At 41.8% G+C, this 25,279-nt stretch overlaps 2 protein-coding genes across 2 annotated transcripts; one reads left to right on the forward strand and one right to left on the reverse strand.

Annotated features, from left to right (window-relative positions):
• Positions 1 to 66: 66 nt before the first annotated feature.
• Positions 67 to 16,926, forward strand: LOC118417074 (conserved oligomeric Golgi complex subunit 4-like). Its single transcript, XM_035822448.1, has 23 exons — positions 67 to 230; positions 436 to 518; positions 2,472 to 2,586; positions 3,165 to 3,266; positions 3,652 to 3,727; positions 4,227 to 4,420; positions 4,814 to 4,868; positions 5,003 to 5,104; positions 5,652 to 5,758; positions 6,191 to 6,237; positions 7,523 to 7,619; positions 7,830 to 7,872; positions 8,009 to 8,127; positions 8,552 to 8,637; positions 9,054 to 9,276; positions 10,093 to 10,155; positions 10,473 to 10,529; positions 10,818 to 10,871; positions 11,413 to 11,505; positions 11,892 to 11,975; positions 12,108 to 12,209; positions 13,569 to 13,697; positions 14,851 to 16,926. Exons 1-23 carry the CDS (start codon positions 126 to 128, stop codon positions 14,983 to 14,985), a joined length of 2,271 nt encoding a protein of 756 aa, XP_035678341.1. The 5' UTR covers positions 67 to 125; the 3' UTR covers positions 14,986 to 16,926.
• LOC118417073 lies at positions 15,565 to 24,348 on the reverse strand. The gene is made up of 2 exons (XM_035822447.1): positions 22,834 to 24,348; positions 15,565 to 19,533 (listed from the first exon to the last, which is right to left on the reverse strand). The coding sequence occupies exons 1-2, from the start codon at positions 23,342 to 23,344 to the stop codon at positions 17,018 to 17,020; spliced, it is 3,027 nt and encodes a 1,008-aa protein (XP_035678340.1). The 5' UTR covers positions 23,345 to 24,348; the 3' UTR covers positions 15,565 to 17,017.
• Positions 24,349 to 25,279: the final 931 nt, after the last annotated feature.

Below are 25,279 nucleotides of genomic sequence, written 5' to 3' on the forward strand. Positions count from 1 at the left end.
AATTTAGCATAATTTACTTTACAAGGTACAATATTATGTTTATTTTATTGGGCCGGACAACATAAAGATCACTGTAAAACCACCGCCGATCCTCAAAACAACCCACAGTTCCCCTGGGATCCAAGATGGCGGCGGCCACGTCTACTGGCTCGTTTACCCGCGAAGAAATCGAAAACCTTACCGAACTGGAGGACATTCAGACGGCATACGACCAACTATGTAGCGACGAGGTACGTTAGTATCTTTTTAGTGCATTTACTTTGGCTGAGTCCGTGAAAGAACGGCGTATGCCTAGCTCTATTGTCAGTGGGGAGGGGGGCGTGCCTACCATCAACACGGTAAAGTGATGTATGGTCCCAGAACAGCACGATCAACTCTGCTTCATAAGTTCCTGTTGCATAGTACATGTTCTGATGTCTGTTGTCTGAACCACAGAAAGAGGTCACAGAACAACTGGACAGTTTACTGGACCAGCAGCCCACACTGGAGGGAAAGATGTCCACCTTACATCGTATGGGGTAAGTACTAGTACATGGTTACTAGTCTTTTCGTCCCCTAGACCATTCGTCCCCGTCCTCGGCATGGACGTTTCGTCCTCGGATGATGTTTGTCTATGCAACAAGTTATTGTCAAATCACAAAATTTCTATAAGAGTTTTTATCAAACTTCCATTTAAAAAAGTACATTTTTGATTTGTTTTAGTCTTCCACTTTCGATAACCGGCACAAAACGGACGAGTAAAAAATTTTCATGCCGCCGGGTCCGCCATCTTGGATGTTTACGCATGTTGAAAAGCGCTCGTGCGCACCTTTTACCGAGTTTGTCTGAGTAAATAAGCAAACTTATAGGAAACTTTAACAGCATAATCGACTGTATGCACATTTTGAAAAACTTTAAGATATTCATGTTGGTGAATTCACCAATGATCCGGACCGACTGGAATTATATTGTAGTCAGAGTATGGCACCGTCCAACGAAGGACTGAGCAACTATTTTCCCGATATATTAAAGCGGTCGGAAAATGCTTTCAAAGTATTAGATTTAATCAACTATGGAATAGGACGTGATAAAATGTCTTATAAGTTGCCTTTTGGGGGTTAAACACTGTAACATGACGAGGACGAAAGAACCATGACGAGGACGAAACATCCAAAACGGGGACGAAAGGACTAGGGGACGAAAGATCTAGGGGACGAAAAGACCTGATACCCTAGTACATGTGTACTATAAATGCATTTAATTTCCCGGGGATTTAATTTCGCGGTAGTGGGAAAAATACTTTTCGTGGTAGTTTTAATTTCGCAGAAGTACCATGCACTGTAGTCTGTTACTGCCATAGAAAAAATGTTGGCGGTGGTTTAAAACCACGAACATTAAACCACCCCGAATGTTTCTGCATTTACAGTAATACAATGGAAACCAGCTATTTGCAATGCGCTTTGTCGCAAAAATCGGTTAGTTGCAAAGAATTCCGAAATCCAAAACCATTTCCCATTAGCGCCATTAAATACAGCACCCCATATTTGCAAAGCCCAAATCGGCTAATCGGGAAAAAAATTCAAGTTACAACGCATGTTAACCCCAAAATATGCCAAACAAATCACCAGAATCAGCAGGAATGAACCGAAATTTTCCTGTATAAAGACATCAGATCGCCAAAAGTATTGAAACTGTCTGTTGTGAGTCCCAAAAGGGCGCGATTTCTATTCAATTTACGTCACTAGCGAGCAGCCGGTTGCGGCAGGGAATCATGGGACACTACAAAGGACGTCGACTGTCATCTTTGTTTTCGTGATGTATGTTTATTCGGTTTTACCACCTTTGCCAGACTGTAAGGTTTGATCCACTCACGCCAAGAAGATCTCATGACAGGCAGTTGGTGCAACCTGCCTGTAAGACACTCTACCGTAAGGCCTCCTTTTTGCCGCGTACTATCTGTGACTGGAACCTACTACCACAAGTGGCGGTCAAAGCCATCACCATTGACACGTTTGTGTCAATGGTCTCCAAGCTGATGTGAAAACCGAAACCTTGGCCGGTGACAGGTTGACCCTTCACCCACAAGCGACAGAATAATCAGCACGTTGATTGTGGTCGCTTCAACAGGAAGAGGAAGGACTCTTTTCAATAGGTGCGGTTCATTTCAGTTCAGTCGAGGACATCATCAGATGCCAACACGGGAAGCATGCTGGACCCTCCTTCTCCACTCCTCCCTATCCTTCATAGGTCCGGGTTTCTTTAATACCCTAGAGTAGTGGCTCTCCCCGAACACGGGACCTCCATTTAATGTCCTATCCGAGGGAGGTCCCTAGCCAAAGCTATAAGTACTCATTTTTCACCTGATTGAAGTGAAGAAAGTCATGTAATGTGCCTTTCTCAAATGACACAAGATCGGTGACAATATCATGTTGTAGTACATGTGTATTTTGTTTTTTGACTGAAAGTTTTCCCTTGCACCTGCCCCTTCCCAGCCCCAACCTGCAGCTGTTACAGCAGGACTCTGAACAGCTGGCCAGCATGATCTCCTTCACCTGTCAGCTGGCCGAGAACGTCAGCAGTAAGGTCAGACAACTGGACCTGGCCAAGGTGGGTAGATCGAATCTCCAAGCAGATGTACAGTGAGTTAGGCTTATTTTTGAGGCATGGAAATTTGGACTCCTAGAAAGATATAGAAGCTGCCTCAAATTACACACCTTTATCGAGCCTAATCCTACATGTACATGTGCTTGAAGATGTAGGTAGGACTAGGTCTCATTCGTCATTTTCAAGAAGATGTTCAAATACAGCTCAATCTCTACAATTGGATAAAAAGGGAGATTTACTTCCAGACATTTCGAGTGACATCCTTCACTCTTCTTTAGTGTCACTAGAATGAACTGGCAGAAACAATTCAATACAAGTACATCCTCCTAACATCTTCAAGCAGATGTTAGGCGGGAACCTGGAAAGGTTATAACATTGGCCAAGGCCTAAATTTGTATGATAAGTACACAAGAGAGCTGTTACAGATGTGGTCAAATCTTAAAATGTAAAACATAGCCAGATCCAGAATCAATGTGCTGATAACAAGTGATATTGCAGGGCAAAGAACAACATGTACTCAATTTTTGTCTTGCATTGACCCTGAAAATTCACAATGATGAAAAATATGCTTGTCACTACAGAGTCGCGTACAAGCTGCAATTCAAAGAGCTGATGACATCTTGGACCTGAAGTTTTGTACAGATGGTGTCCAAACAGCTCTGCAGTCTGGCAATTATGAGCAGGTATGTAAAGATATCTTGGTTTGACGTATATGTGTTCTTAGTCTTAGTGAAATATGGTTGGGATATGGTTTTGTTGGAGATGTCCCTGTAGCTCAACTGGTAGCAGCCTTACAGTTGGTAACTGTGGGAGCCTGGTTCAATCCCAGGTAGGGCATCTCGGTCAAGACTACACCTTTTTTGTTGGAAGTCACATACAATTGGGTGTCATGTCTTCAAGGAGGTGCCCTCACTATAAAAACATACCTTGCTACTGAAACAGCAGGGAACATTGGTTCCCTATCCCTTTCTGTGTTCTGAATGGTAGTCTTGTTGATTTCATCCAGTATGGCTGTCCATCTCATATCATCACAGCACTTTTTGCTGACTTGATTAATATGTGTTCCAGGCAGCTGCACACATTCATAGGTACCTCAGTCTAGATGAGAAAGTTCTGAAACAGAGTATTCCTGATGCAAAAGAAGGTAAGTCTAGGATGATCTTTTATGTTTATACTTATGACATAATACTGTGATAAGACAGCTACCATTTCTTTGTTGTTGTTTGTTTCTTGGTATCAGACTGTATCAAAAGATACTCAAAGGTCTTGCTTTACATGTAGCTATACTTAAACCTGTTTAAGATCATTAAGCTATTGGGAGATTATCTGTATTAGTAAAATTGTTCCTTTTCGAATATTGTGTGGTAAAAGCCATAGCTTACAATTTCACATTGTAGACAGTTGCTGTGCATAGAATCCCTGTTTGTTGTAAAACTTGGTAAGTAATTATGCTGTATAGACATCATGACTTGCGTATTGTGTATATGCCATGACTGTTTTTAATTGATGTTTGTAAATATTGACCACTGTATGTATGTTATCTATGTTTGTATGAAGTCCAGGAAGATTAGTGGCGTGCCCTAGGGCACGTCACTAATGGATTTTCGAATAAAGTCTCAAGTCTCTACATGTACCTTATCCAGGAAGTGGAATAGAACACTCCCTAGAACTCCTGCACAAAGCAGAGCAGGAGCTTAAGGTCATTATCAACAAGGAGTTTGACGAGGCCGTGGCTAACAAGGACGCGACGGCCGTGGACAGGTTCTTCAAGATCTTCCCTCTGATTGGTCTGAGAGACGAAGGGCTGAAGAAATTCACAGCCTACCTCTGTTCTCAAGTAAGTCCAATTAATCAGTGTTGTTACTAAGTAAAGGCCATCTACCTCTTATCAAAAACAACGGAAAAATGTTACATGTTGAAAATGCAGAATGAAGTCACAATTGTATTGATACTGTAGCCAGGGTGCCATCTGATTTTACTACGTGGACTCTTATACTTGCTCTCAAAAATTTTTTTGATGGAGTGAGTATAGAAATCCTGGTAGTAAATCAGATGGCACCCAGGTTATTGATACTGTAATAAGTCTTGTATCTGACGAATATTGATGTGTCAAAGCATCCAGTATATAGAATATTTCAATCAAAGTACATTTTGCACTCTATAATGATGGGTCCATGATAAAGGTAATCTTAGACTCATTGTCTTGAATCTTGATGTTTGTCTTCCTCAGATAGCAAACACTTCTGAGCAAAATCTCCAAATAGCAATAGGAACAACTTCAACAGGTATGTGTACTCTTCATATATTCTCCATTGTTTGTTGTACATGTATTATTGTTTGTGTTTCCTACTGCTAAGTTGATTTGCAATGTATGAAAGTATACTTGAGTTTGCACTTTTTTTGTGTGTCTTCCTGATAGAGCGAAGAGCTAATGTAGTCTATGCTGATACCCTGACCCACCTGTTTGAAGGGATAGCCAGACTAGTGGAGACACATCAACCTCTGGTGGAGACATACTATGGTAAGGTTTTAGTGCTTTTTCTTTTCACTCACTTTTTCTTTTACTTCTGATATAATGAAAAGATAAAGGTTTGAACATGTATTACACTGGAAGTCTTGAAGGAAGATAATGAACCGAACTAAGATGTGGAACTGAGGATAATACCTATTATCTCTGTGTGATGATTGCCTCATCTGTTTTAAGATATTGGGCAGCGCCTGAATTGAAACATCAACACTACTGATTCATTCTGTCAAGAGAGACGAGTGTGTGGGTGTGTGTGTGTGTGGGGGGGGGGGGTTGTTTTGATTTTATTTCTTCCATATTTCCCCACAAGACATCCTTTCTGTAAAACATCCAGTCACTTGATAAGGCTACACTTGGGAATCCTTTCACCGCACTGGTCTGTGAGCAGGCTGCCATGCCTTAAATGGCTGCTATCTTATCTCAATGTGGATTAGCCTATCCTGCTTAAATCTCGCTTATAGCAGCCCGCCCAACGTCCGCCGACTGGGATGAGCCAATTAGGAAAGTAAGTCCTTGTTTTGTTTTGTTTTTCTCTTCCCAGGCCCAGGTCGGATGTTGACCCTGATGACAGAGTTACAGAAAGAGTGTGACAGACAGGCCAGACGAGTGGTGGACGCCTTCATCAAGAACAGAGCTTACCAGAAAAAGGTACCAAACTCACATTGACATTTCCAACCTGTACACAAACTTTGGTATAGTTGAGAATAAGAGATATTTTTGTCACATAATTTTTCTCAACATGATTGTGTCTTTCAATATTCCATTTCTGATGAAAAGTATATCAATCGTAATTCTGCTGGATAGCTGAGTTAGACCCCTATATCAAAAATTAATAAAGAATGATGCGCTTAAACAGATCTATGAATTCAGCATCAATGCTTGCCATACACACTTCTGGGGTTACACTTACAGACAAAAGGGGTAAATAACTTTTTTTTCTTCAAATATGACAGTTTAAGGGTTCCTGGCAGAATTATGGGAGTTCACGTTGCTTGTAGCTGTTGCTGAGATGAATCAAATTGATCTATGTTGATTTGTTACATTAAATTTTGTATATCATCTGCGTTTTACTCCAAACAGGCACAGCAAGTGCAGCAGTGCATGATGGGAAGAACAGGTACAGAGAAGTAAGTACAACATGTATTTGTAAACATGCACCAGACTTGGTGGCAGCTTAGATTCTGAAAATATACAATCACTTTTCCTTGCCAAATAACAACGATGTTTAGTTATACAGTCATACCTGCCCGAACGACCACCTCTTCTCAGCGACCACCTGGCCATTTTGACCGCTTTTTCTCGGTCCCGATTTTTTTCCCATTGACGTAAGCGTTAAGCGACCTTTTCTCAACGACCACCTGGCCAACGCGACCGCGACCGGCCCAAATTGGGACCCATAACGACCGCATAATTTTCAAAATTGAGGTTTTCATCGATTTTTGATAATAACGAGCGCGATTTTGTGCCGAAATCAGCTAGTTTGCGTCGGATTTTGACTGCCATTACGATGTTATGTCTACAATAAAGATGGTGGCGGTCAATGGGTGGGTCAATGGGGCAATCTACTGTAATATGGGACGAAATCTCGTTGTAAGAAAATCCAACTTTAGCTGTAACATAAGTTTTTTTTAAGCTATATGATATATATATATATATATATATATATATATATATATATATATATATCATTATAATGTGAACGAATAACGTACATAGCCTCATACTTTTTAAAGAAAGATCTGTGTAGCCCGTACCTTTTCAAGAAAGATCTGTTTGAGTGCTTTGGTACAACTGCACTGTACATTCACCCGTGGGTAAGTACGCAATCGGGACATAAGGTGCACCGTAGTTCTTTCAGATACGGTGATCAAGAACACAGCGACGCATAAAGGCTTGTGTGGTAACTGACAGCATCATAGTTCCCTTACTTTCTAAAACGTTAGTGTACAAATATTGAGCTTTAAAACACTGTATCGAATTAAAAGCTTGATAAAAGCTTGGGGTTAAATTTACAGTTTACAGTGTGCGTCCTGTATTTCACATTAAAGACCTTGCTTCTTTGCGTGCATACAGTGTGCTTGCTATTTGCAATTAAACATAACGGAAAAGATTTATACTTTGCATCGGGCATGTTTTGAGTTGATAATCTTCTCAGCGACCACCTGTCCAAATCGACCGCTTTTTTCCGGTCCCCCGGGTGGTCGACTTGGGCAGGTTTGACTGTAGTCTATCACAGATAAATCTGTTCTTTTTAAGGAATTGTGATTATATAGAAGTGATATAACTTTTCAGTTTTAGCACTGTACTTGATATTTGGGGACAAAAGAAAGACAACAGCAACAACAAAATATAGATCATAATCTTTGGCTTATGAAGTTATTAGGATGCTCAGCACTTATCTTGTCATTGTAGACCTGATCCAAAGGAGCTGGACACCTTGCTAGCAGAAGTTACTCTCATCAATTCCAGAGCAGAACTTTACCTTAGATTTTTCAGAAGAAGGGTCACGGTAAGTCCAGTACCATCTTTAAATTGTTTCATGTATAGAAATAAGCTTTTATACTTTTTTATTGTGATTTTGTTTTGTTTTGATTTGATTTGATTTGATTTGATTTGATTTGATTTGATTTGTTTTGTTTTGTTTTGTTTTGTTTTGTTTTTGTAAAAAAAAAATTGTCCTTCGAAAATCTTTGACTTTGCGTCAACTTCAATTTTACAGGCTGACTTTGAAGTGCAGTATCAAGAAGAAGATCGCAGAAAAGGTGAGAAAATTGATCTTTACCATAATATATACATGTGTCTACAATACAAGGCAGCCTGCAGTTGTTCATTATGATGCTAGGTGTCTCTTCTTATCCTGATTACATTCCTTATAATGGAGTGTTCTCTCTGATGTAGACAAGTTGTCAGAGTTGGACAGACTGGTGCGGACCTGTGGCCTGAGTCTGTGTGTACAGGAGCTGACTGGAGACTACATCCTGATGGAGGAGTACTTCCTCAGGGAGATGATCATGAAGGTCAGCAGTTATCTAGTCTTTAAGTATTTTCCTGATAATGCAATCTGTTGATGAAACTTTGAAAGCACTACATCAACCAATGCTTTAGGCATGTCCCTGTAGCTCAACTGGTAGCAGGCTCACAGTTGAGCTCCTGGTTCCATTTAGCTGGCAACTAGGACTCATAGAAGACCCTGTTGAACCCTGGGTCAGGACATTGCAGTTTGAGCTACACCCTTCTTTTGGAAGGGATGTAAACTGGAGGTCTGATGCCACCTGTGAAAAACATATCCTCCTAAGGAAACAGAAAGGAAACGTTCTGAAAGAAAAAACACTGTAGCTGTATAGCTGCTATAGCCTATAGATTAGATGATATATATATGATGTCAGGGCATTTTATAACATGTCTTGTAATCACTTGTGTTTTGTATGGTTTCTCTACCAGGCTGTTAGTATGGACATCATGGAAGATGGGTCCCTGACATCGAGCATGGTGGATGATATCTTCTTTATCCTCAAGAAATGTATCAAGTAAGTCTTGACAATCATTTTCAGCCCTCAGCCATGTCAGCACATAAGAGAAAAAGGAACTTGCAATATATATTACATGTATTTAGTTTTACTATTAGTCTTCCTAATAAAGGGTAAGTCAAAACTAGAAAGGCAACATTTGCGAGCAAATACAGCATACTAGTATTTCACTCCCCCTCCTCCCCATACAAAATGGACCTTTTGCGGTCTCATCTGGCCTACATTGCCGTATTATTTTCTCTGAGAAATAGAGTCATTGCGAATATGCATAATTTTTTATTTAGTTACATTGGTGTACATCTATATTCAACTCTTTATTCTATGTCTAGAATTGTCTTGTCGGCAAGGTAAGGTAAGAAAGCTAGTTTAACATTACTGTCTTTCATAACCAACCACTTTATTTTTTGTTGTTCTAGGAGAGCCATGTCCAGTTCGAACGTAGACCTGGTGTGTGCGATGTTGAACCACGCCACCACCATCCTGGAGCAGGACTTCTGTGAGGTTCTGTACGGCAGACTGAGGCAGGGCTTCCCCTCGGGTTTCCTGGACTTCACCCAGGCTGTCAACCTCATGCAGTCCACCATCCAGCAGAGGAAGATCACTTCCGACAGCACAGAGGACACAAAAACAGCTTTCCTGGTAGGTTGGGTTCTTAATCATCATGGTCGCCACTTATCAGTCGCTACATGTGATATGATTGTCTCTTTGTTATCTTTTAATACTCGTGGCCCCCTCCTATCTACATGTACAAGTCATACTTGAAGGACTTGCAGGGCTCGAAATACTATCTGCATATGCAGGTTAGTGCAGGTAAAATTGGAGCTGTGCAGGTATTTCTGGTGTCTACCTGCACCTAACCTGCACTGGTCCATGTACTGGGTTTTATACATAAATGTCATATGATGTAGGTGTATGTGGATTGTTATTAGCTGCATTGACTGTTACCACCTATTAATAGTATAAGGTATAAAGGAAAACATAGCAATGGTTCCTCAACAATTTTAGTATGATTCATACTTCATAAATTCAGAGTGGTGCAGGTAAAATTTGTCAGGTGCCGGTAATTTCCAGTGTTACCTGCACCTGCATGCAGAAAAAAGTATTTCGAGCCCTGACTTGCTCTACTATCCTCCTCTAATTTATTGCTTGGTCACCGCTTTATCTCTTCCTTTGCTGGGTACCAGTTTTACTAGTCGTGTCCTCTGTATTCTTGCACAGGCTATAGTATATTAGTTTGACTTACCAGTTTGCCTTTAAAGTGCTTTAGACAGGCTACATTCACCAGAACTTTTTTTTTCTTGGTCACACTTTCTTGATAGATTGATTTTGTAGCATTCCTCAATGATTTTCATGGACCTTGATGATTGTAGTAATGTCAGTTAACTCTCATGTGAAATACTTGTTTAGTTGGTTGGGTACTATTTTATATGCTTGTTTGTGACATCTTTTTCTCAGGCAACATTAAACAATGCTGAAGCCTGTAGTGAGAATATCCTGCTCTTGAAAGCAAGCTTAGAGGTAAGTAAGAAATCTTCACTGCTTTCCAAAATTTAGTAAAACTCTGAAACCTGTAGCTGATATTCCTTATTTCACTTTTTTCACATTCTATCATGAATCAGGTTTTTATTCTATATGCAAACTACAAGTTTTTTTTACAAGGTTATTTATTGATCTAATGTCATAAGTTAATTTGCCACAAGATAAATGTGTTGATTTAAAATTTTCACAGGATCAGAAATGCCCCACATGTTGCAATGATAGCAAATCCAATGCCTTCCCCACAGTCATGGGCATGTTCAGTTTTAACAGCCTGAATTGTACATGTTTTTTAATAGGATGAATGTTCCAGGCATTTTCCACAAGCAGGAGAGCAAGGGAAGGCCAAGCTGGATGTACGTAATAGACAAAATATGTTAACTAATAGTGACAATTTTCCTGAACACTAAAGGGACTAACTTATACTATATTTATAGCATATACTGCTTGGTATCTAAGTGTATAGAAACATGATTTGCTAAATCTGTATATAACACAACTTTGGTGCCAATATGCTGCCACAGCAGTGATATATTTTGTAAGATTACGTTCAAGCACTGCAAATTTCAGCTTCAATATGAATGTTTTGATGGTACATAATGTACAAAAAAGTGGAAGTAAACAGACGCTCCTTTTTCCTATAGAGCTGTTTGAGTGACCTGGCATCGCTGTCTCACAGGTTCAAGAACATGCTACAGGTCAGTGGTTTTTTTCTTCTTCATATTTTGCCTCAATAATCTTGCTTTTAAACTTGAAAATAGGAAATACACCTGAGGAAGGTAACGGTGTGCACCAAAATTTTTACAGGTGATTATGAACTGGTTGTATCGAAAGAACTTTGTTGTCTACACATTTGTACAACCAATGTTATGCTGTACAATTACGTAGTACCAAATCCGATTTAACGTATTCCTTAATGTTGAGTGGCTCTTGAGTCTTGATAGGTGGTGTTTGTATACAAAAATATAAAGTAAAGAACTGATGTATAGAATGTTGGAGGGTTTAACAACTGTGAAACAACCAGAGGGGCAAGTAGAACAGAAATAAAACAACATCCTGACCCATTCCAACCCAGCTATGATCTTTGGGCCTTTGGCACTCAACAGGATGTTCAAATCAAAATCGAAATCCAGTGGACAGAAAAAAATTCTGTATAGAGATACAATAAGGATGGGCTGAAGGTGAGTAGCCAGAGCTCTCCTCAGTTAAAAACATCTTCTCCATTCTCTGCTGTTCCAGGAGGGTCTAGCAGAACTGGATAGTTCAGCCATTAAGCCACAGGTGAAGCCGTGGGTAGCCACCTTCCATTCCTTCAGTCACAACATCTCCGAGGTAAGAGCCATTCCTTTATCTTCTCATTACCATCTGTCATAACAAATTCTAATGGAAGGATTTGGGGGCTTATCGTGTTGTTGGTACATAATGGATGCTGATTATAAGTGTTGAAGTGGGCAGCAATGTTTAGAATAACAGGTCAATTGTAGTTTCCTTTGGGGACTAAAAGTCTCCACAAAGAGTATACAATAAGCAGCATATTAGTAGGCTTTCTAAGGTACAAAGTTTCAAGGAGGGAAAACTTAAATGTTTATGATGGATTTATCGTAGATTAAGTACAAGAAGATAGTTGGCTAACTACAAAAAGGGGTTGTATTATTCAGTGACGAAGTGCTGGAACACATTGATACACGTAATAATGTCATGACTTTGTTTTTTTCTAGGAGGAGTTCACCAACTACGAGGCCAACGACCCCTTTATCGAAAATTTTGTAGTCAACCTTCAGTCCTTGCTGGACTCTTTCAAGGTACATTGTTGCAGTTTTGGACAAATTTTTGTGTTCCCTTGTGCAAAACTTTTGTTCTTCTGTGAAAAATTATGTTTTGTGACATGTAAATGTAGTTTAAGGTCAACCAATACCTCCATTTTGCTATCCCAGGGTTCCTTGAGTCCCACCATCTATGATCAGCTGATCAGCCATCTGACCAATCAGGTGACACATCAGTTGGAGAGGGCTGTGATGAAGACAGTCTTTAACAGGGTAAGACTCAGTATGACATTTTGTAAAGGTTTTAGTGATGTCAAATGTGTCAGGTTAGTCTCCCAAAATAACTTCTAATTATTTTTTTTATTCGTAGAAGAGAAGATAAAGCTCTTTAAAGCTGTCTGCAAAAAAAAACAGTTCAAAAGCAGGCCTTTTGCTGTACATTAGTACCTATTTTCTACATTTTGCAAGTTAAGGAGACCATCTGATAATCTTTTTATATTATACAATTAAGTCTAACTGATCATTGCTTTTCATATTCTTTTCTTCTATGATTGTAATAATTATTATTCTTTAATTTGCCGTGCAATGTAACTTGAATTGAACCATTTTGTTGCAGAAATGTAGACATTAGATGATGCTAACTTGTTAATTCTGAATCTGAGCAAATGTCAATTTCATTTTAATCCAGAACTATGTTTAACCCCCCCATTTTACCCTCAAGGCACACTAATTTCTATGCCCCAGTTGCTCTTGAGTTTGTTATACACAGTTCTGTCAGCCAGATTTGTACATGCACACACTATATTTGACTATGATGTCAAACTTTGCAAACACTTCACTTAATGACATCTCTATACCTCTTTATGCCTACCCTTTGGACTCATTTAGGGTTCATAACTCATAGAAAACATCATACAATTCTTCTGTTGCCCCATTTAGATGATGGCGTGTACACACACTTGTGGGTCGTAGATGGGGTTGTATATTAGAGACATTGGTGTCCAACGTTTGACAGGTGTTTGCACAAGTGTTTGCAAAAGGTTGTGGCCGCTATGTTTTGGCCTGGCATATCAGCTATTGGCTTGTTTGAGTGCAAACGCTGTCTCTTAATTGACCTGTAATGGCATAGTGGCTGATCTCCAAGTATTGATCTTTTTTAAGGATCCCGTACATTTTCAGAGTTTTACACCTCTTTTTTTGTAACATTTGATCTTTTTTCTGGTATCACATCTTTCATCAACACTGTACCCATTCAAGCTGAATGTTGTAGACACTGTAAAATACTGACAATGGGCCATATCCTTGCATGTTCTTAGAGATTGATAGTCGCTTGTTGAGAGGCACGTGTAAAAATATTGTTAAGGATTAAGATCTATTGAGGCCTTTTATTTTGATAGATGATATTGTCACAGCAAGTAAATTATATGGATGACATCCTCTGCAAAAATAGTGAGAAAGGGCACCAAAAAAAAAATAAGATGGCTACATTTTCAAGATAGACACCATAAATGTTGTAACAAGAACTAAAGGGACAAATTATGATATTGCAGTCTCAAATGTGTACTGCCTGCCACAAATTCAGTTGTACTGCATTCATTCTTACTAACTTGGAGTCGTACTTGTATATGACAGTTGGGAGGGCTCCAGTTTGACAAAGAGCTGCGTGCCCTGGTTGGGTACCTGACCTCGGTGACCCAGTGGACGATCAGGGACAAGTTTGCACGGCTGACTCAGATGGCGACCATACTCAACATGGAGAGGGTAGGCCACTTTCTACTTAGGCACAAACTAGACACACTTTTTCCCGATATCTTTGAGCCGACAGCCTCTCGCCGAAAGCTTTTTTTTCAGCGTCTAGATGGAACTGCAATATCGCCATTAAGATAGCGGCAGAATTTCTCCCGGAAGGTTCGGACCATTTGCCCGATAGCTTAGCAGGGTCCCCGATAGCTTAGCAGGGGTCCCCAACAACTTTTGCGTGCGTGTCGATGGTCCCTACTTTGGGAGGGCTCATTAGCATATAACGCGGGCTCATTAGGCTATATACATGTAGCTGTTTGTGACTACAAGCGCCACGGGTGTCCCGCCCCCAACGTTCCAGATCCCTCCCGACATCTCCACAGATATCGGTAAAAACTGTGTCTAGATTGGGCCTTAACCTCATGCCTTATTTTACCCTTTACCAAGCTTTTATATCTAATCTAAGATCTTCTACATCTATTTCAAAACAGTATGTACAAATACTACAATTGTGTATCTCTAATTGTAGCCGCATGCTTTGTTCGAATGGACCGTAAAAATTCTAAAATTCTAGAAACAAGTTAGCTTTGTTTGCTTCCCTGGACAAGAGAGAACAGTAATATTTGTTTGAAATTCCACAATCATACCCAATAGAGAATAGTTATCACTTAATTTACTAGTACTAGTAGTTTCTTAAGGCTTAAGCTGTGCACTATTTTCTGAAAGTTCTCTTACATTTCAACCCCATTTATGCTGTACTAATGTTACAAAAGAGATACTAGTAGTTGGAAGAGATTCAAGCAGGGTTGTAGCCAGTGCCCATCCTAATTTTGCAGCTGGGGACGGAAAAAAATTTTGCCCATTCCGTCCTCTGTGATGGATAAAGAAGATATAAAAAAACTGTCTCCCTTGTGTAATTTGTCACCAAAACAGATGAACAGCTTAGTCTACCAGAAAGTCTACTCCTGAAAAGGCAGGAAATAGCATTTCAGAGGGTCTAGATTTCAAAATTTTCCCAGAGAGCATGCCCCCCGGACCCCCTTAGGAAGTTGTGCCTTCGGCTCGATGTCTTGCACCTTCGACGCTCGATAGGATTCAAAATCAAGGGGACGGAAATGATTTCAGGCTGGCTACAACCCTGGATTCAAGTGACACTTTTCTATCTCCTCTGTAGGTGGGTGAGATTCTTGACTACTGGGGGCCCAACTCAGGACCTTTGACCTGGCGGCTGACCCCTGCGGAGGTGCGACAGGTGTTAGCCCTCAGGGTGGACTTCCGCAGCGAGGACATCAATAGGCTAAAACTCTGATATTTGTACAAGAATTAAAATTAAAGTCTTTCTCAGAGATTCTTGTTGTTACAGCAATATTACATTTGTATCTTACAGGAAAATAATTTATGAAGTCAGTTGTAAGAGATTTGTTATGACTGCAAAAATATAAGCATTGATAGAGATGTTTTAGATATCTGTAAAAGCACTCCAACTTCCATATGTATGATAAAAGCTTATTTTAGTTGAATGTTGAATAAACCTGTATTGGGAACAAGCTGCTTAAATACATCTCATAGTCAAATATTACGACTATTATATCTTGTATGCCAAATATCAGTTTATCAACCGGACGGTTTTTGAAAAACTTTCATCAATTAGATATTTCTTACACTTGGACAATTTATTTTGAGTCAAATTGCATAATCTGTTATTCTCTGACAATCCAAAGTGTCTGTCAATTTATGAAATAACTGTCACATAGCTATCATCAGTCTGAGTCCCTCGGTTACCGATGTAATTTTGGTGTGGGGTTGTACCCTTGGGGTGCTAATGGTTAACATTAAGGTTGCCCTAGAATAACTCCATGTATAATGTTATGCCAAAAGAGACATAAAGAACTTGCATCATGTTTATTAAATTGTAATGTGTTATGCATTGTAAAAGATGAACTTGCAGAAAAGCACTATTTCATATGCTGTAAGCAAGTATTGTTCATAACAGTCTTATTGCAGAAGTTACTCTCTTTAACAGATATCTGAATTGATGTGTATATATAATGTACTTCATTCAGAGATGTATATATGAATTGTAAAGAGGATATATCAAAGAACAGAGTGTATTGTGATAAATGTCTCTTACTTTCCTTTCAGTATGATCAGCATGATAGGTAAACAGTGTTGTAGATTAGTTCTTTGCACACAAAATACCCATTGCCTACCAATGTTTCGCTGGTCATACCCACTACTTACATTGGAAGCATGAAAATAAGCAGTATACATTACTTCTGTGAATGGCTTCATCAGGTTGGCAGGTCACTGTATTAAGGTCCTTTGTACACAAAATACCAATTTCCTTCTCCTAACCTCCTTAGGGCTATACTGACTGGTTTTAGTTTCCACTGGTGTTAGGAAGGTAGCTGAAAGACTACTACATGTATATGTATAACATTGGTAGGCAGCTGGTATTTATGTATTAAGAACTGTAATACTAGCGATTGACCAACCTAATGACCAACCAATACTTCTGTAAATGCTTTCATTACGTTGAGTAATCACTGGGATTTACCAACCTAATTAAAGTTTGTTTGTTTTTGTTTGAACCTTTATCCATGAAAGCTCAAATCAGCCCACAGGCCGCTTTTCACTTAGGTCATGAGAGAAGAGATAAGGATATAGACAAAATATATATAACAGAGGTACAGTTTACATTATTTAAAGTCCTAAAAGGTCTTTACACATATTTAACACGTACTTGATACAAAGTATTCATAGAAGTTTTGTATGCAGCTTATTTTCTTCTTCCAATTGCAATCAGTACGGTATGAGTTTTTTTAACAGTGGGTATGAAGTAAGGCGGAGGGGGTGGGGGATGCATATTTTCAGTTAGATGAGGGCATACTTTGTTTAGGTTGTAACCTTTTGTACCTGTTTTCTTATAGCCTATACACATTCAAGGAGTCAACTTCGATCTCCTTCCTCGGTCTATATAATGTACATATGTACATCACTTTGCTTCACATTGTACCCGTCAGAATTGTTGTGCAAAAACCTTGACTTGACCTCTGTTTGGAGGGGTTGGGGTAATGAATCTAATAAGTGTTTTGAACACCTTGCAAATTATGTTAACATATGGATAGAAAATTACATGAAAGTCTAGTGCAAGTCCTATGAATATGCATACAATTTTGACAGTGTATGACAAGAGTGAACGAGAATGCAGTTATCATATTTTTACAATAAATAGGCATTTGATATTTTACACCAGATTCAACATGCAAAAGAGGAACTATTGAATTCTTAGCCAATTCAGATTCCATATGTACACAATATAAGTTACCCTGTATGGCCGCTCAAGTCCTTGCTGCTGCCATTAAAAATCGGCGTCTCTCCATCTCCAAGCGCTTCTTTTCTTCGTTCAAGTTTTCCTGAGCCTTTCTAACGAGCCACAGTTCGAAAGACCTCTGACTTTTTCTCTTTCGCTCCTCGTCATTCGCTCTCTCCTGCCGCTCTTGCTGCGCCATGGCCACAAACTCCACAATTCTGTCCTGCTCTTTCTGTTCCCTCCAGTTTCTGAAGGTAACTCCACGTTTCATGTTCCTGAAGCGACGCTCGCTTTCCTTACTTTGTGCCTTTCGACTCTCTGCCTCGAATTTTTCGTACTCTTTCTGATTCTCTTCTGCCTTGTGCTTCAGCCATTCGCGAAAGTTCTTGTCAACAATGCCTTTTCTTTGTTCGCGGGCTTTCTTTTCAAGCTCAGCCTTGTTGGCTTCTAGAAGCCTGTTTGTTAACGTTTCCTCTTGTAGCTTTCTGGCTAGCCACTCTTCGTAGGAAAGACCGCCGGTGAAAATTTTCTTCCGTACGGTCTTATCGTCTTCAATGGTGTCGAATCGTGAATCAGGAGTAGGAAAAGCTCCCTGTTCAGCTTTTTGACGCAGCCACTCTTCATGGGACATTCCATCAATGATTTTTGGACGTTCGATAGGTTCGTTGGAGCCGCTAGACTGCGGCGATTTTGCGCTTGATTCTCTTTCTTTCTTAGCCTTCTGTCTCTTAGCTTTTAACCATTGCTCAAATGCGTTTTGGTTTTCCTTGGTGTCACCGCTAGCCGGCTCTGAGGACTGGTCCGTAACATCTTCGCGTATCTCCTGGTCTTTCGTTCTCAGCCATCTTTGATAGGCCTCCACGTTCCGCCTTCTCCTTTCTTCATTCGCCGGTCTCTCCCGTCGCCCCTGTTTTTGGCGAGTCTTCATCAGAATCCACGACTCCAGCGTCTTGGCTCGCGGGAGCACGCCCGAAGCAGGCTTGCTTGGGAGAAACAGCTTGTCGTCCGCTGAGAGAGAACGCTGGCGAACTTGACGCTTTGGGGCGTTCTCTCGGCAGTCATTTCTCTCAGTTTGCGTTTCATTTTGAGCAACCATCAGAGTAGGTTTCTCTACATCCCATTTCACGCCATTGATCTGAAGTTTGGGGACGTCGTCGGTGGTGGTTTCAGCATCAGGATCTGTCTGTGGTGCTGAAAAACCTTCGTCTGAACACTGCGTCCCTTTTGTGTTGGAACCAGGCCGATCTTCTGAGATGTTGTCAACGTCGACCTGGTACTCCCTCTGTTTCACAAAGTTTGACGTTGCCTCTTCAGTTGGTTTGTCGACGTTTGTATCTTCATCGTCGTCAACAGTTTCTGTCTTGTCCATAGTGTCCCTCCCACTGTCTTCACTGTTGATGCTATCGGGTTTATGGTTTGCGTCGGGAGGCTTCGCGATGTCGGGGATGTCGTCGTCGTCACCAATGGCGGCGTCAACAGCTTCATCGTCGCTACAGAGAGAAGGCGGCGGCACGGAGTGACACCTCGTGATAGGGCGCTCGTCGTACTCCATCTCAGGCATCATGACGTGAAGCTGCTTCGCACCTACGGAGAACGTTTCCGGGTACACGAAGTGTCTACTGGGCGCTCGCTGCGGGCTGCTTGGCTTCTTCGTCTCGTTGCGTATTCTACACCTCGAACAGCGCGAGCTATCCCCGGTACGCAGTCTTCTGAGCTGTTGCTGTGGTTTCTGCCTGGCTACAAGATCCGTGTCGTCTGGTGGTACAGGTGTAGAGGGCTGAGACAGGGACACGACGTGGATCAACCGCTCGATGTCCTCGTCATCAACGTTGAAGTCGTCCTGAGGGTCGTAGTTCTCGACCGGAGTGTACGACGCGTGTGTCTGACAGTGCTTGTGGTACAACGAGGAGGTCGACCTGCTTGCGCTGTTTGTGGACTTCCTCTTACCGTCCTCGCTGCCGGCGCTCACCCGAGGGGAGTGGAGGGTAGACGTTCGGCAAACATCGGGGAACGACTTGTCTCCGAGGAGCGCCGTGCCGGGACGAATGCGCCCGTACCGGACACCCTTCACAGGCGCGCTCATGCTCGGTAGCTGGACGCTCTTCTGCGGTGCTTGGTGCGGTGGTGCGTGGCTGTTTGACCAGACATTGGCGCTCCCTATGTGATGTGCCTGCAGAGGAGATGGTCTAAACACCCTTCGTACGACGTGCCGGGGTTTCTCACCTTGTACGTGAATGAAGCCCAATGTGCTGCTTGAAGCCGAGCCTGAGTTAGTATCTAGTCCACTCGATCCATGACTTGCCGTGTCTACGTCTGTGATGGTCTTAGCCGCTCGCAGGTTCCACTGGTGCAGCCACAGCCTCCGCTCGCACTCCCGCCGGCCGAACTGCCCAGACAGCTCCAGCGGCGTTTTGCCGTACATGTCCCGCGCGCCCACGTCGACGCCCTGGTCGAGAAGAGCGTTTAACACGTCCAGGTGTCCCTGTGCCGCGGCGGCGTGCAGAGGCGTCCGGCCCGAAGGCGTTCTACCCACTGGGTCCGCACCTGTACAAAACAGACACATAAAACATTATGGTCTCTGGTATATTGGGACAGTAAAGCATTCCGTTTAAAAGAAATACACAAAACGTTTGTGCCCTGGGAAATCACAATAAGTTGCCATGGGTACATGGTCCGTGACGTAAAGGTAACTCTAAACAGCGTTTCGAAAAGACAAAATACTCCAGACTTGATTCAACAGACCGGTGCCACGCAATGCATAGTGCACTCATCATCCATCTTGTCCTTATTATGTATGATCGTTGATTTGTTGATGAAAGATATTTGATGTGGATCTTGCATTAAAAAGCTGGGTAATCGATATATCTTTAGAAAACTGGACAAAATACGCTTAGGGTATTAACGTATGTAACACTCTAAATGTTCACTAAACGTGTGCTGACGACCTTGTCAGGATTTCTGTTGACTCGTAATTACATTTATGGTGGGAGGCTGCCGCTGAATGCCGGGCTAGTTTCTGTAACCTAATCAAAGCATAATGCCATGGCACCGGGTGTAGGTAAACAGTCTTTTTTTTGTTGTCGCTTCAAAGGCAGAACAATCCGTTGTTTACTGTAAACAGTTCTTATCGAGAATGGATAACCTCACAGGAGAGATTGGGTAGTTGATGGAAGCTAGCCCCCTTTAATTGTGACCTGATACGGAAGATGGGGCCATGTCAATGTGCAGCGTATTCAGACACTGATCTAGATAGAAACGCAATGCCCGACTGCTGACACTCACGGTCCCATTTGCACCGGTGCCCGTCAGGGATGCAGCCCCGGCCGGGCTCCGAAGAATTTGTCCCGGTGGACTGTTGGATACCTCGGGGTACCTCTCGGTGTTTTCACGAGTAGGTCAATGCGTCAATTTGTTGCCGGGTCACGGGTTGATTTTGTTTTTTGTTTGTTTGTTTGAGCCTTTATTTTTTCATGAGAAGCTCAAATCGGCCAGCATTCATTGAGGTCATGAGAGAGGTAAGGGTCAGATAAAATATAACAGAGATACAGTACAGAGGCCTAATAAATCTATCAACATATATCACTACACATTTATGGTACAAAAGATGTAGTAGGGCGAAAGGTTTTCGCGGTCATAGTCCGTGTCCGTTCGTTTAACTCCGAGTTAAAAAATCCAGGGTCCAGACCGTGCCCTAAAATAGCCCGGTAGCTGAAGAGTTCCGAAGTCCCATGTCCGTTAACTACCCAGAAGGCTCATTTTCCAACGGGACCGTTATGCCAAGGTCAGATTTCCAAAACAGGGTCGGTAAGAAATAAAAGTGTATTTAAGAAATATACGCATATTATCATCATGAGTCATTCATTTCTTTTAAATTTCATGTGCTTTGCTGTTTTTCGGAAATCTGGGAATATAGAAGGTCAACTTCGATAATGGGCCTCCTAGCGGCCTAGAAACCACCAGTTTTATATCTCGTTAGATTGCAGGGCTAGAAATACCACCTGCATATGCAGGTTAGTGTGGGTAAAATTGGAGCTGTGCAGGTATTTCTAGTGTCTACCTGCACCTAACATGCACTGGTCCATGTACTGGGTTTTATACATAAATGTCATATGATGTAGGTGTATGTGGATTGTTATTAGCTGCATTGAATATTGTCACCTATAAATTATAAAAAGAATAGCAATGGTTCCTGAACAATTTTAGCATGATCCATACTTCCAAAATTGAGAAGGTGTAGGTAAAATTTGTCTGGTGCAGGTAATTTTCATTGTTACCTGCACCAGTGCAGGTATGCAGAAAAAAGTATTTCAAGCCCTGGATTGTGAGATTGTACGTGCGGCGTGAGAACTTTCTCCCAACGTCAGGTGTTTATTCCCTGGCTCTGTTCCGCTGAGTCACAACACAATGTTACAAGCGCATTGATTGGTGGTGACCTGGAAAGTCGATAGCCGAGTGAGTGAAAGTTGAGCTACGAAACGAACAGTTACGTTTCCCTTTCTAACCTAAACAGTTTCCTTTAACGTGCACTCGTCTGCATCCAGCGGGAGAAAGTGTGGCATGGTGCTAGCAACCGTCGCGAAGGAAAACGCACGTCATAGAAAATCGATTAATTGAGAGTTGCGACATACCAAGACTTGTACAGGCGACAAAGACTGGGTATGTCTTGTGAAGTTAACAAGGTCGCGGAACTGGCGATACAAAAGGAGCTCAAATAAACGAGTACACTTCGCTTGACTACGGGAGTTCTAAATGTCACATTGATGGCTTTTGCTGAATAAGGGGTCAAACGACTTTTGGTTCATTACCTTGGACCTTTCTACCGAACAATCACGCTATAGTGAGTGATACTCAGTTGCCATGGTACTGTGTGTTTATATATATAGGGCGTCGTGCGATGCGTGCACTGATGGCACTCGCCAATGTCGTTTCATCATAGAAACATACTCAAGTACCCTGTTTTACCGTAGATCTCACGAAAATGTCAAATTGAGTGTTTTGTGTCAATGTAGTGAGGGACAAATAGAACACTGTGAAAACTGACCTATCATTTTAAGAGCACGGCGACTCAAAAGTACATATCCCACAACTCATATTCAAATCCTTCTTCTACCATCTCAAACAATTATCTGTCATGTATAGCCGCGCAAAAAAACAAAACATATACAAGATACATTTTACAATGATAGTTCCTCTCCGCTTAAAATCCAGAAGTCGCCCATGCTGGGCAATAGTACTGTTTGTTGGCTGCATTTGTCCAGTGTCATGATACCCTGGTGTTTACCAAACAAGTCAAACACTGCACTGACACAGCCAGAGGTTGCATGGGCTTCTAGGATTAAGTAAATGTACCCCTGTCTTTTTTTGTGTCAGGGAGTCTCGATTAAAAGTGAGGTCATACCATCTCTCGGTTTTAACGTTAGACTTCTGGACATTTGGAAACTTTTGTATATTATTCAGTTTCTTAATATCAACCCGAAAAGAGAAACGAGAGGGTTGCTGACACGACGCTTTTATTTTTCTGGCGTAAATTTGATGCCAGACTTATTTAGAATTTTTGAATATGAATCCAGGTATGTTATACGTATTTTACAAACGTAGAGCTGTGTTGGTAAAAATAAGTCTTAATATCTAAATTAAATTATATGATGATGATGATGATTTAAATTAAAGGGTGAATCAAAGCAAAAACGAAAAAGGTCAAAGTATGTGAGTATAGTGTAGCTTTTCGGTTAAGCAAACGCATGGATTTGCCGTTCTTAACGTATATGGTACAAGAATTCTAGACATTTTGGCAGCAGAGGGAAAAGAAATTTAAGAAATTGTCCAGGAAAACATAACACTTACCGATGGAGAGTAGAACCTTACACAGTACGTAATGTCCTCTGTGGCAGGCCAGGAAAAGGGAAACGAAGGCTCTCTTGGCCACAATATTGTGCATGGCGACCGCTTCCCCCTCGCTGAAGTTAGCCTCACTAATGAGTTGTACACCTCCGCTGTAATACGTGTCGTCAATGTTCCCGTTCCATGTGGAGTAGAACAGCCCGTTCCAACTCGTGAAGAGCTGCATACGTAACGTAGCGCCGTTCATGATGCTCATTCCTATTCTCAGCTCGTTCTCGTCCTCCAAGTCTACATCATTTGTGTAGTGTAGGGTGTAGATCTGGCTGGGAATGCCCGTAACGATCTCGATTCTGGCCTTCAGGTCGTACACGGAGATGCCCGGCGGGAGGTTGCGGAAGCCCGCGACGTCTTCGTTGGGAAGGCGGACGAAGACGCTGTAGAGCTCCGACGAACTGTCGCGCGACGTCCCGGCACTAGACGTTTGCGACTGCAGCCTGCCTTCCATCTTGTCCATCCTCTGTGTTGTTTAAGGTCAACCTTTACCGTTTAAATGTCCTAGAACTGGGCATCGTCGGCTAAAGTTGCCTTTCCGTATTCTTCCGCTTGTCCTAGCTTACATGTAGCACTTCAGTATAGCAGAACTGCAGCTCGTGACCGTCAGCGACAAGTCTTCACGCTGGCTCCATAAGGTTGAAACTGTCGAGGATAAACGGTAAGCAGTGGAGCGGAGAGTTGGCGATTCTTTACGGTGAAACGTGAGCGCGGTTGTAACTACTTTCGTGGCAGCCCAGGCGTGTAGGGCTGAGAAAACACGCAGGGGACGTGCGATCGCCAACCGCCTGACGTTACCACTGGGAACCCGGGGTCGGTTCTGGAACACGAGTGTTTGCACAGTCATTTATCAAGAGAAACAGAGACCTTTCACCGCACTCTAACGTTTGCTGTTGCATACGACTACGTGAACCAAAGTCTTAGTCTCCAGACGGCTTCATGTTGAATGACGTTCCGTCTTGACACCACACATCGTACCAAAGCAGGTGTCACCGCATTCTCCGCTCCCAATTGGGCTTATAAAACTTATATACCACTCTCGTACTGGTACCCGCAGGTGTCAAAAGGAATGAGCCGGGCGGGCTGAACCAACACCACGTCCGGTGTAAAGAATAGCAGGAGTCTTTGTGCCCGGCGCTGTTTGTGTATTTACGTGTGCCTTGTTAACCTCGCGTTCGGTGGATGGCTTACCTTGTGCGGCTATTTATTCTCCGGCCTCGCGGCATAGGTGAGTGGGCAGGTGAGGTTACAGGTGAGGGGTTTGCGTTCCTCCTCAGGTGAACTGGAACCGAGACGGAATTACAGGTGACACCTTACCCCGCACGGCTTAATCAAACCAGCACGACATGTAATCCGGCTTCTTGTAAACAACCCTCGTGTCGCGACTAGCAAGGTCGCCTGGAAGAACGGGCCAACACGAGTCAATAGAAGGAACGGTTCAGAATGGTTAAGAACGGCTTAGAATGGTTTATAATGTTATAGAACTGTTTAGAATGATTTAGAACGGTTTATAATGGTTTAGAACGGTTTAAAATCGTTTAGAACGTCTTAGAACTGTTAATAATGGTTTTGAATGGTTTAGAACGGTTTAGAATTGTTTAGAACGGTTTAGAAAAGTGTAGAATTGTTTAGAACTGTTTAGAATGGTTTAGAACGGTTTAGAATGGTTTAGAACGGTTTAGAATGGTTTAGAGCGATTTAGTATGGTTTAGAATGGTTTAGAACGGTTCAGAACGGTTTAAAACTAGGCACGGTATAGAACGTGGACAATCTAAAACTAGGCACGGATTAAAATTCAAGCTCACGATATGTCAAAGTTTGCGATATGTCCCATTATTTCACTACAGTTTCTCGGCAATTAGGGAACAGCAGGTGTCTTGCTATAGGCTGCCTTGAGTGTAAACCGGACGCGAATCTGTAGTCTACTACAGTAGTAGCACTCAGGGAAAGAGCATTGGTTTTACAGATAAAAATAGTGAATGAATGACCCCATATTACCCCAAATAGAACGCTCGTTCTGTTTGAATTACGTCATATCGGTCATGGTTGTTGCATTCGAAGTGTAGTCTACTACAGTTTCTGTTTACACCCGGTTCGAAGTCTCATAGAACTTACGCTGTAGCGCACTTAATTAATAGTAAATTATACTACTAGTATGTAGAATGTGTAATATTTATGATAAAAACATGTCGTTTCGTTATATCGACAATGAATTCCCTCACGTAAGAGATATGGGTAGCGCTGCAAAAATCTATATTCCTGATAATATTTGATATACCAATAATAGCTAAACCCGTATATAATACTAAAGTGGTACATTTCACCATGGAAAAGCGAGAAGAAGCTTAACCTACTTGGTAACGTTAGCTATAGAATACGATAATTGTGCCAAAATGTG

Source organism: Branchiostoma floridae, chromosome 6, assembly GCF_000003815.2.
Source record: "Branchiostoma floridae strain S238N-H82 chromosome 6, Bfl_VNyyK, whole genome shotgun sequence".
In the NCBI taxonomy this organism is placed as follows: Eukaryota; Metazoa; Chordata; class Leptocardii; order Amphioxiformes; family Branchiostomatidae; genus Branchiostoma; species Branchiostoma floridae.